Below are 13,131 nucleotides of genomic sequence, written 5' to 3' on the forward strand. Positions count from 1 at the left end.
TATGAATTGAGTACAAAAGGACCCCAATGTAAACAAGCCATCTGAACTGACCTGTGCTTTTCCTATGTGAACTGCTAAAAAAAATATATATTCGTATTCAATCAATCATTCCAGTGGCATCAGTTCAGCATGATGAAATCATTTTGTTTCAAATAGTTTTATTGTCAAGCACTTTAAAAAATCAAATGTCAAGTATTTTCAAAACAAACAGTAAACAGTGCTTCCTTATGTTTTAAACAGAAATACACACACACACACACACACACACACACACACACACACACACACACACACACACACACACACACACACACACACACACACACACTCACAAAAAAAGAAAATACAATACAGAGAACAAATATTCTAGATGTACATTCCTCATAATTGTTTACAACCAAGGCTGCTTTGCATGACCAAAAATGTACATTGAAAACCAAATAAAGTAAAATCAACAACCCCCCCCCCCTCCCTGTAGCCAAGATATGGCAGCTATCAATCAATCAATCAAGTAATCAATCATTCATTCAATCAATCAATCAAAGTAGGCTATTATAAGGGCTCATACTCTGGATACAGAAGGGAGACACATTGGCACCTTCTAGACTTTTAACAGTAGGCATAGTGAATGAAGGGGGGGGGGGGGGGGGGGAGTCTATGTTCTTCTTGTTGTTGTTTTTAATATTTTTGTGAATTAATTGAAGAATAATGTGAGTATTTACCGGTAATTATGTGATATTTGAGGAGAATATTGTTGATGTCTGTCTGGTTGTATTTTGTTCTGTAATTTAAAAGACAATACCGGTATAATAATAATAATCCTTGAAGGGGGTTCCAGGGGGTCCCCAGAAGACCCCCACAAAGTTAGTTTAAAGTACTTACTGACATTTGTTTTGTTAAAACAATATGTTAATATATAACATAGGCCTATATTCTGATAGTAGTAGGAGATGTCTGCGCGCTTCAGCCAGCAGTCAGGCAGAAGGACTCGTTGGTGCTCAACATGGACGAAATGTATCAAAAAGACATATTACCTGGGCACTTCAAAAATGACTACCCAGATAAAAAAGATGGAGCACTCAACTGGTCTGCACGTGCAGACCAGTTGAGTGCTCCATCTTTTTATCTGGGTAGTCATTTTTGAAGTGCCCAGGTAATATGTCTTTTTGGGGCCTATATTCTGATGTTTTGTGGTCCAGCTCTTCAGTAAACAGAACATTCAGGGTTTTTATTATTCGATTAAATCAGAGACATTTGCACAGAATACAGATTAAACTTGGAAGTGATGACACAAAGACATGATCAGACAAAGAAAGTTGGAAGTGGAACAGGAAGATAACATTGGGGGTCGCCTACTTGACATGGAAAAGTTAAAGAACCTATTTATAGCAGTATAGCAGTGGTTCTCAAACATTTTCATGTCAAGGACCCCCATATTGACACTTATTAGCCCGCAGACCCCCATTTGAAAAGATATGCCATGGACCCTCACATAAGAGAAGATTTTTACGGCTCCAGTGATTCTCAACCATTTTAATTTCAGGGACCCCAATTTATATTGTAAAATCTGTGTTCATTTAACTCTGAGAGTGTACAAATGTACAGCAAATATCCCCAGCTCCTGGAACTCCCTCAAGGACCCCTGGGGGTCCCCGGACCCCACTTTGAGAACCACAGCTATAGAGGACAGGGGTACAAACAATGTTTCATGCACACATTACTAATATTTAATTAAACTTGGAATAGAAACAAAACCGCTTAAAGTAACATTTAATTTCTGACATAAAAGTAACACATAAATACATAAATAAAGATAAATGTACATACATTTCACAAAGTCACATTCAAGGTTATTCTGTGTGCAGAATGTATGTGGCTTCTTGCCAGCAGGAGCCGCTGTTGGACCGTTAGTCCAGATCTTTTCTTTTTAATGGTAGGCCTATTATTATAAAAATATATTGATTTTAATTGTTGACGTTCAGGGCACATGCACAAACTGTATTCATTATATGACAACAATCTACACACTCACGGTGTATTTCGTTTAATAAAAGAAAGAGAAAGAACACAATAACAAAGAGGCTCTACAGAACAAGCATAATAATTTGGGAAATATTTATGAAAGAAAAGATAAAGAAATATTCCACAGATTATTAGATTAAAAGCTTTAATTACACGATGTGATAAATCAGTTTTGTTTATTTATTTATCTGTTCAAACTTCACTCTGTAAAGAAAAAAAAGAAGATCTTTACGAGTTTACGACACCCGCGTCCCTTTCACGGACAGCTTTACGACAGCCGTATTCAGTGGATTCAGCAGAAAAACAAAAATGGCGTCCGGCAGTGGGGTGAGAGTTTGTTTATGTGTTTATTTGTTTCTTTCTGTGCTTTTTCACTCGTTTATCAAACCGCGTCGCCGGTTTTATGTTTATTAGAATTAATTTAAAAAAACAGACGGTGTGCGTGACTCCTTTTAACGAAACCACCTGATTTAACGACGCGTAAACAATACTCACTGCTAAACTGGCTAGCTAGCATGTTAGCCGCTAACATCAACAAATAACCATGGAATTATTTCAATCAAATCTAATAGTGTGCTGTTATTGTTTTTCATATGCAATAGACTCACTCCAAATACACATTTAAGTGTCATGTTAAATGTTAAAATACGTTGTTTGTTTGTTTAATCTGTTATCATTGCTACCCAGCAGTTTGGCAGTTATGGACGGTTCATTTTGAATGGCATTGTGCCTTAGGATAGTGGTTCTCAACCTGTGGGTCGGGACCCCACATTATTGTGTGTGGTCCCCAGATGATTAACTGAATGTGTAACATTGTTTTATCACCCAGCTGTAAACAAACCAACATAAAGTGTAAGTGTTTATAAAGGGTATCTGCACATTTCTAGAGTGTCCATTTAAGACTTTGACTCTTTTTAATACCTTCTTGTCAAATAATAGGCAGAAATAGAGGCAGAAATTATAAAAATAGTTGATCTACATGCTCACAACGCTTGCTTGAGGCGTTCCCAGTTCCCACATCAGTGAAAATATGAAATGTGATTATTTCGTGGGTCACGGGTCGGGCGGCCTGAAAAGGTTAAGAAGCACAGACTTAGGACTTCGGTCTGCTGTAGCCGCAAACTGCAACTCTAGATTCTTTTTTTTTTTTTCTTTTTTTTTTGTAATTCTGATGAATCTAGGTTTGCAATACCTCCCATAGGCAGCCAATGCATCAAAACAGTTTTTTTTGCTATCTGATTGTATTAAACAACGTCAAACTCACCAATATTGGGAAAGCTCGAATGATCCACTTTCTACCTGCAAAGTTTTGTGTCATAAAAAATCCACTGTAGACAGGTTATGAGCTACTTTCTGTCAAGACATTCTGTGTAGGTGATTTATTTTTGTACATGCTCGTGTTGGAAATCACTCAGTGGTCCTCCTGTGTGCCACCTGTTTAGAAATGGCACATAATGCAAGAGGCAGCAGGATGTTGTGTTATCAACACAGTGGTTTTCAACCAGTGGTCCGGGGACCACCAGTGGTCCTTGAGGGGGTTCCTAGTGGTTACCAGCTGGATGATGGAGCGTTAACCAAATTAAATGTCCATTTGTTTTCAGGTTACACTCGCAAGAGTTCAATTATCGTTATAACATACTAAATACTTATTTACAAAAAGTCTGTACAATTAGAGTACATAGAATAATTTATTGTTTTGACCAACGTTGGTTATCTCTCCTATGGCACCACATCAATACAGCATGGAATTGTGGACAAAATCTTATCCAAAGACAACAAAATATTGTACGTTTTGGGTCTGAGAGGCTAAATCTCATCAAATGGTGGTCTGTGGCAAATAATGGTCCTTGATATGTGAAAAAACTTGAAAACCTCTGTCTTAACGTGTGTTACAGTTTACAGTTTAGGCATTTAGCAGACGCTTTTAGTTTTAATCCAAAGCAACTTACAATAGCCGGTAATAGATCAATATGATAAACAAGATAATATGTCAGTATATCAACAACAATACAACAAATGCATAGGAATATCAATCTAGAAAAAATATATAATAACACAGGTAGACCACGCACCTAATCAGTAAAAAACTTCTAAAACCTTAAAATGCTATCTAGCTTCATGTGTGGTCATTGAGGGAAGGGGAGTGTTACAGTAGTAGGGGTTTAGGTGGAGTCTGAAGAAGTGAGATTTCAGACCACGGTGGAAGCTAGGGAGTGAGTCTGTTGTTCTAATGGAAGCTAGGGAGTGAGTCTGTAGTTCTAATGGAAGCTAGGGAGTGAGTCTGTAGTTCTAAGTGTGACAGGGAGTACGGTTGGGTATCGTTTGGATTTTTACGATTCCGGTTCCGGTTCTGGTTCTGCTTATCGGTTCCGGTTCCTATTTCGGTTCCAAAATGGTTAAAAATATATATTTTTAGCCGAAACTGAATAGAGATTTTTATTTTTTTTTATAATATATACACACATTATTTTTAAACGTTATTTATTTATTGGGTAATAAAAGGTAAGTTGAGGTGAGTGGCCCGAACTCTAGAGTTGAGTGGCCCGAAGGACCGCCGAACTTCTTTTAAGATACAGGCTCTCGTCTCGGCTAGCTAGCACAGTAGCGCTAATGTTAGACCCTCTGTCGCTCTGTGGAACAGTGGATTCTAGTTTGGTTAATTCCAGAAGAAAAGCTTGGTTGCTGGTTGGCTATTTCTTCCCAATTCCTACTTGTCTTGAGACGGGGGAGCAGAGGACAGGGAGGAGGGGAGGGTCGGAATGCAGCTTGGAGCGACGCGCCACGCTGTGTCCGTACTGCGTCTAGTCGCGCCGATTGCAATGTCGTGGACAATAACTGTGACATGATCTAACCATTGTCTTCTGACAGTAACCTGCCGACGCTGGCGAAAACGAGCGCTCTACTACTCATAAACATGCTTGGTAATCTGCTAGACGCGTCTGTACTCCTCCATTCAACACAGAGACGCTCCAGCGTTATGCTTCGACGCATCGCGGTGCTTGGATTGTGCAATTTGTGCTGTCTTTATTTTTTAGTGCATCACATCTCGGAACCGATAGGCAGTACCGAAATTACATATATTTTTTGGGTACCCAGGAACCGTCATGTTCTTATTGGTTCTGTCCCGGTACCGAATTTCGGTACCCATCCCTAACAGGGAGTTTATTCCACAGTTTGGGTGCCAGGAGGGCAAATTGTCTTGGACGAGTGGATTTTTGTCCTGGTTCTGTCAGCATCCCTCTGTTGGCTGTTATTTAGTCTCTCTGTGTGTGTGTGTGTGTGTGTTTTGTCCTCCAGTCCAGTAACAGTAAGAATGACTTCAGGAGGAAGTGGGACGTGGATGAGTACGAACAGCTGGCTCAGAAACGCCTCAACGAGGAGAGAGACAGGAAAGATGGTGAGTTGTCATCAGAGATGCCTCGATACCGATCAACTGGAATCAGTATCTGCCGATACCAATATTCCTGATCACAGCACCAAATCCATACATTCTTCTATTTATTGTGTTACTGCAGCAGCATTTGTATATTTAATGATTCTTCTTACAAAATATTGACATTGTATATTAAGTATAAACATTAGGAGATTGCAGGCTGAGGTCCTTTAGTATCCATAGGAGTTGAAGCTGAGGTTACATTCAGTCCCTCAGATAAATATTGTGAAAATAGCTGATCTAGCTTATAGATACGCAAAGCCGATACCGATCAAAGTCAATAGAGGCATTTTTGGCCGATCGCTCACTGATCGACCGGCACATCTCTAGTTGTCATAGAAACATCAATACATCCTCATTTTGTACTTGTATGACCTTTTATAAACCTGCCCTCAAACAGGATTAGGGCTGGGTGCAATAATTGCAATACCACGTTGTGTAATGCATACAGTGTCGAGTTCATAACCAATATACTATTATTATTATAATTCTTAAAGTTATACTATGTAACCTTTTTTATAAAACATATCTTAAAATTGTCCTAACCCCCACTCTGTTAATTTCAGCTCCCAAAGCCTTTTCTTTATATGTGTTCTACTGAGCCCTGGTGGCCGTGACCGGGGCTGTTTTTCCCGGCAAAATTACGTCATATGCATCATTCTGTACACGTGTCTCCCTACCGGCCAATCACAGCCCAGATCATACACTGCCGAGCTCTTCAGGAAACTACACTGCAGTGTTTACACTGGGCTAGGAGTCTAGCATGTAGCTCCCCAACCGAGGCTTGTAGAGGGACACCGAAGACCTCTATGGATAGGTCTCGGCGAGGCGAGGCGGACGCGGTGGTCTGAATGCCCGGTCCACGGCGAAAAACGGCCGAAAAAAGCAGACGCGACCGCGGTTTGCTCTACTGCTACTGACCACTAGTTGAGCAACTTACACAGTATAGCTTTAAATGTATTTTCATTTATTTAAATTATTATATTTTTTCATAAAAAAAGTGGGGGAGACACCGCCATACCGGCAGGAAACCGTGACGTATTACCACGATAACTAAAAATCCATACCGCCCGTCCGCCCCAGCCCTAAACAGGATTACGTATTAGATTTAATAATCAACAGATGTATTCATTCATCATTTTATTCATAGTCTTTTGAACATAATTCCATTGAGGTTTAGTCACACTTTATTAGGTGCCCTCCACACTACAGGCGGTTTCCGTCGGGGCTGCCGCTAGGATCAGCGGTGGCCGCACCGCGGTGAGACACAAACACACTCGCTCAGTGAGTAAACGCCACGCGGTATTTCACAAAGATGAACACAATCCATCTCTCACCGCCCGCGTACGCATGCACAAACGAGCACGCTCGCGGGGATTTCACAGGACCGCGCCCGCTCTCCTCGCCGCCCCAAAACTACGCTGCGCGGCTGAAAAAGCCGCCCGCCTCTCATTGAAAATGAATTTCTAGGAGGTGGTGACCGCGGCTAGTGTGGAACCCCCTTTATTCTGTTTAGTACTTGATGGCGTCGTATTTAATTTCATCGTAGTTTTCGTTGACGTGTGTGTGTGTGTGTGTGTGTGTGTGTGTGTGTGTGTGTGTGCAGGCAAACCAGTGGTTCCAGTTAAGAGGGAGATGCTGCGTCACAGAGATTACAAGGTGGACCTGGAGTCTAAACTGGGGAAGACCATCGTCATCACCAAGACCACCCCACAGGCAGAGATGGGCGGGTAATACACACACACACACACACACACACACACACACACACACACACACACACACACACACACACACACACACAAGAGAAGAATCTAGACCAGGGGTAGGCAACCGTAGGCACCGGACGGGGAGGGTGATCACTGGCAGAAGTGTGAGAGGGAGGATTTTTATTTTAAAATCAAATATTGTTCTAAACGTGGTCAATTCAATTTAGTTGCCTAATTTGCAGCAAATTGCATCCTGCAAATAATTCTACATTCATTCAAATTCTGAACTTTGACTGGGGAGGGAGTCAGGGAGATAGATGGGTTATTGCTATTGAGTCTAATGAGCGTTATAACAATGTCATGACAATCATAATATATATATTTTGATGGCGTGTCATTAACATGTATGTGGACATGGCACACAGACTATCTAGAAAATAAAAAACATGGCACTTAATTTCAAAAAGGTTGCTGACACCTGATCTAGACGGATGTGTGGATTATTTTCCAGGGAATGGAGTGTTGTCTGGGGGGTTTTAGGAGGGAGTAGAGTCTGGGACGCGTGGAGCGTCGTCCAGGGTGTTTTAGGGAAGGGAGAAGAGTCTAGGACGAGTAGAGCGTTGTCCAGGGTGTTTTAGGGAAGGGAGAAGAGTCTGGGACGCGTGGAGCGTCGTCCAGGGTGTTTTATGGAAGGGAGAAGAGTCTGGGACGCGTGGAGTGTTGTCCAGGGTGTTTTAGGGAAGGGAGAAGAGTCTGGGACGCGTGGAGCGTTGTCCAGGGTGTTTTAGGGAAGGGAGAAGAGTCTGGGACTCATGGAGCGTCATCCAGGGTGTTTTAGGGAAGGGAGAAGAATCTGGCAATCTACTACAATGAACCCATCTCTCTGTCTAATGAACCTCTCCCTCTCCCTCTCCCTCTCTCTCTCTCTAGGTATTACTGTAATGTGTGTGACTGTGTGGTGAAAGACTCCATCAACTTCCTGGACCACATCAATGGAAAGAAACGTGAGTACAGACAGGCAGAATGACATTTTGTCATTCCATATTTGCTTTTATAGCACCATAAGCTATACCTTCCTGTATTGTGAGGAAGGTATAGCTTATGGTGATGCTGACCATGGTGGATGCATTGTGGGATGTATTGTGGTGATGATGACCATGGTGGATGCATTGTGGGATGTTTCCTGGTGTTGATGACCATGGTGGACGTGTTGTTGGCTGTCTCCAGACCAGAGGAACCTGGGCATGTCCATGCGGGTGGAGCGCTCCTCTCTGGACCAGGTGAAGAGGAGGTTCGAGGCCAACAAGAGGAAGATGGAGGAGAAGCAGAAGGAGTACGACTTTGAGGAGAGGATGAAGGAGCTACGAGAGGAGGTGCTCACACACACACACACACACACACACACACACACAGGGATGGGACAATATGAAAATTTCATATCACGATTATTGTGACAAAATAGATTTACGATATTACCACGATAATCAAAATCCATTATCCTGGGGCGGAACAAACATCTACAATCTTGGAACGCGACGCGTTGTGAGCTTGTAGATCGCCTATTTTTTTGGCAAAGCCTTTTGATAGTGAAGAAAAAAATACCCTTTAACTCATTACTTGGACACATCTGTCAAAAAGGACAAAGCACAATAACTTTAAAAGTCACTTCTGGTGTGGTAACGTCTACTGAGGTTTTTGTGTGCACCCCAGACAGTTTCTAAGTTGATTGATTCAACATTTAGATCTGAATGATTTGATCAGACATGGCTCCATCCTCTTAAGCCTCGATCAGAGTCGGCTCCGCGGTGTAGTCTTTTTGAGTCTTTTTGAGTCATGAAACTACAACGTTACATCATTCCTCGCGGTGAAGAGCTTTCCACCGCGAGTCCCGACACATTCTCTCTGTTTTTACTATCAGACAGACAGGCTCTTCACCCCGTTCACTGATTGGTCGACCTGGACCAGTCAGTCACGGTGAATAGGACTCCACCGTGACGGACTATGATGGCCTTCACTTATTTTCTGACTTGAGGTGGAAAGCTTTCCACCTCAAATTTGCGGTGGATAGCTCTTCACCGCAGACACTGATCGAGGCTTTACTGTACACAGGCCCACTGAACTTAAACACGTTCCTTGATATTGTCATTTTAACTCATTGATTGTTAAGAAAAAACGGTAACTTTCGCAGTTACCTTTTTATGTGTTGTGCCACGTGCACGATCGCTAAATCCGTGTGTACGATGCCATATAAGGGCGGTCACAAACTGATTCATGCTAGCGCGACCAAACGTTGGCATGCAGACAAGCGAGCAAGAAATGCTGCAGGCCATGTGACAGGATCTAGAAACGGAGAAAAGGGGTTTGTCTGCTAGCTTTTGAATGGGACCCCAATGCAGATCCCCATCTTGTTTACGGCCCAGACAAGAAACACTTTATTTTCGGCACTTCAGCACCTTTTTTTCTGTGATTATCTTTTAATAAATAACTTAATAAGTCGGGGAAACTCGGGCGAGGCACTCAGATATATGGGGAAAAACTCTGGGAAGTCAATTTAACTCATTTACCGCCTCTCCCGATAGTCCCGATAAAATCCCTATGTTCCTCTCTGTCAGTCCCGATAATCCCGAGAGTTACATTTGCTTTTATCGCTATAAAACATTAAAAAGTAAATCGCTGTTTTATGGGTAATCGGTGTCTAATCGCCCGACCGGAAGTGCTTCCGGTCGGTGACTTCCGTATCCGGGCGGATCAGTTTCCGTATCCGGGTCTGGGGCGGGCCATGGTGCAGCTACCGTTAGCTTCTGTGTCAACAGTACAGTAGGAGACGGAGCTCAGCGATGGAAAGGTCTTTTTTTCAAGCAGATTTATTTATTTGAAAGCTGTGATCGGGTCTACACACGCCTGGTACATGATCCATGCACAGATGGTGCGCGATGTGCACGCACGTCCCCACGTTAAACGGTAAGGACGACACGGCAGTTAACCCCTTCAGTCGTTTAAAAGACAGTAAATGAGTTATTTGACTCATTTGTGTGCGTGTGTGTGTGTGTGTGTGCGTGCGTGCGTGCAGGAGGAGAAGGCCAAGGCCTACAAGAAGGAGAAGCAGAAGGAGAGGAAGAGGAGGGCGGAGGAGGACCTGGAGGAGGAAGATGATGAGATGACGGCCGTGATGGGATTCTCTGGCTTCAGATCCAAGAACAACAGCCATTGATCACACGCACACACACACACACACACACACACACACACACACACTCTACAAACACACATCCACACTAGAGGTCTGCACGGGTTCCAAAAGGCTGGGAATTCCTCGTGCGAGAACAGACGACGACGTGGTCTTTTAGAACGTTCATTACAACACGTATGTCTAATCTTAAACGGATTCTAAAGACGCCTTCTAAAACCTAACCGTAGTTTTCTGAAAACCTTCAAATTCGTATTTAAGAACTGTTAAGTAAATGATGTTGCTATATATTGCAATTACTAATGAGAGACCGACTAGTGGCTCCCGGATTGAAAAGGTATAACAACGTATAGGTGACAACACCTGGTCTGAGGAGCAGTTGACCCATTTTCAACCTTATCTTCATATAATTGGTCCTCACTAGGGATGGGACGATATTGAAAAGGTCATATCACGATTATTGTGCCAAAAGAAATCGCGATATACGATATCGCGATAATCAAAATCCATTATCCTCGGGCGGAACATTTGCCAAAAAATAGCTGATCTACAAGCTCACAACAAAAAATAGCTGATCTACAAGCTCACAACGCGTCGCATCGCGACGCGTTGTGAGCTTGTAGATCGGCTATTTTTTTGGCAAAGACATTCGATAGAGAGTGAAAAAAGACTATCAAGTATGTATATTATAAGTACCTTTTACCAATTATAGTGGTAATAAAGTGGTACCGGATATGCAGCTCGGCAAATAAAAGGTTGAATTGATCCCAGTGCATGACAGAGGACGATATCACGATAAATGAAATCTCCACGATACGATTATTGTGAGTGTTTTTTATCACGATAAACAATAATCTGGCATATCGTCCCATCCCTATAGTTCTCACTAATGCTCATTATAAGATGGCACCGTTTCCATCTACTCACTCTGGGGCCTTTTCCACCAAAAGAGCCTTGGTTCAACAACCAGTGCTGTTCAACTTTCTTGGAACCTTGGTTCATTCGTTCTTGTGAACCGGCTTGCGTTTCCACCAGATTGAACCATGATTGAACCAGAGGAACCAAGGATTTTGTGGTTCCTGTTCAGAACCAACTTTTACGGTTCGGTAACCAACTGGGTTCTCGGTGGAAAAAAGCTCACCTCTGGTTCATCCCAAAGGCGGGAGAAAGAAACGGAACCGGTCCTTTGCCGGTCGAAAAGCGCCCATTGTGTCTCAGAGGAGGGCTGTGGACACTTCAGAAACCTGCCTACCAGTGACCTCATTGGCAGGGACAGCTTATAGAAACTAAAGCATTTCTCTTCCTCTAAAGTTTAGCATGCTGAAATAGAAGCAGTTGTTCTTGGCATTAATACATTTAAAAATGTTAGAATTGAACAAACCCAGTGATGTCAATTTCTGAACCAATTATACAAAGATTGAAAATGCGTGACGTGCCTCTTTAAATTTTAACATCCAATACGCGAGGAACAGACGACATGGATTCCAGAACATGTATTACAACTTGCGGGTCTAATCTTCAAACAAAGGATGAAAGCGTTTAATATGGAGCTAAAAGCAGATCAGGTCCATTTTTGCATTCATGTACCCTGACACCGACGGCACATAGGAACAGATCCATGTAAGCTGAGAGACAAGGTGATGGTTTGGACCCGTAACACACACACACACACACACACACACACACACACACACACACACACACACACACACACACACACACACACCATGTGAGCAGGTGGTTGTATTTTGATGTTTCAAGTGTTGATCCGATGCTTCTATTCAGACACAACAAGCAGACAGTATTCCCTATGTACATATCCAACCATAGATGGAACCACATGGGTCAGTTTATACAGATTCACTCTACTCCATACGACTCCAATCACGATACTAGGTTCACAATAAGATTTTTTAAACACGTACTTTTTTCAGACAAATGACCTAAATGTCTTATTTTTATTTCTCTTACACAAATCCAGTATTTTTTTTTTTTTTACTAAACTTGTTTTCGCTGATCCTCTTTTTTTTTAAATCAATTCTCTTACAAAGATCCTCTTTTTCTTTGTGCGTCCTCTGCTGTTTGCATCGCAAAACTTGTTTTATTTTAAATCGATTTACATTGACGCCAGTTTGAATCGATTTTAAATTAACATTGAGAATTGAGTTGTGTGAATAATGGATCCATAAACATTTCTCACCGTTGAAATGTGTTTGTCTGCCCGAAACATAAGATGCCCGCAGGTTCAAATCCCCACAACACAATCACAGTATGGCTACGAGCAAGGCAGCAACCACTGCTCCACAGAACAGAGACCAGAGCGTTGGATAAACACAGTGAAACATGTGTCCGAGGCCTGGCGGTTTTCACCTTTTTATAACCTTAAAATATTCTTTACTTTCGTCAAAACCGAAATCTTTATTCTGTTGTTGTTTATTTTTTATTTTATTAAAAGTCTTCTGTAGATTGATGTCTGGTGTGTTTGACTAGATATCTGGGCGGTTTCCTCTAAGACAAGGTTTTGAAAAAATCTGCAATCCATATTTTGTATTGGTGAATAAAATGTTATTTTAACCAATCTCTATCTAGACTATGTTAATACAATATACAGCCTACCTCTGTATGATAGACCAGTGTTTCTCAACCTTTTTTCTGCATGGGCACACTTTTCATGTCCCAAGAACACCAACATAATACTGGGGTGTAAATATCGTCATTGTCAAATTTGTACGTTTCTTCGCAAAGTAAAGCCCTGCTTCATCATACAAGGCTGTCGCACA

General features: G+C 42.0%; 1 protein-coding gene across 1 annotated transcript; it reads left to right on the plus strand.

Moving 5' to 3' along the window:
* Positions 1–2,318: 2,318 nt before the first annotated feature.
* zmat2 (zinc finger, matrin-type 2) lies at positions 2,319–12,929 on the plus strand. Its single transcript, XM_080749690.1, has 6 exons — positions 2,319–2,349; positions 5,320–5,419; positions 7,062–7,185; positions 8,095–8,168; positions 8,392–8,537; positions 10,235–12,929. The coding sequence occupies exons 1-6, from the start codon at positions 2,332–2,334 to the stop codon at positions 10,373–10,375; spliced, it is 603 nt and encodes a 200-aa protein (XP_080605816.1). The 5' UTR covers positions 2,319–2,331; the 3' UTR covers positions 10,376–12,929.
* Positions 12,930–13,131: the final 202 nt, after the last annotated feature.

The sequence above is a fragment of the Nannobrachium achirus genome (assembly GCF_963921795.1).
Source record: "Nannobrachium achirus genome assembly, chromosome: 19".
Classification (NCBI taxonomy): domain Eukaryota; kingdom Metazoa; phylum Chordata; class Actinopteri; order Myctophiformes; family Myctophidae; genus Nannobrachium; species Nannobrachium achirus.

Coding starts and splice junctions, on each gene's coding strand:
- zmat2 (XM_080749690.1), top strand. Junction 5,420..7,061: donor GGAGAGAGACAGGAAAGATG/GTGAGTTGTCAT, acceptor GTGTGTGTGCAG/GCAAACCAGTGGTTCCAGTT. Junction 8,169..8,391: donor CCACATCAATGGAAAGAAAC/GTGAGTACAGAC, acceptor GGCTGTCTCCAG/ACCAGAGGAACCTGGGCATG.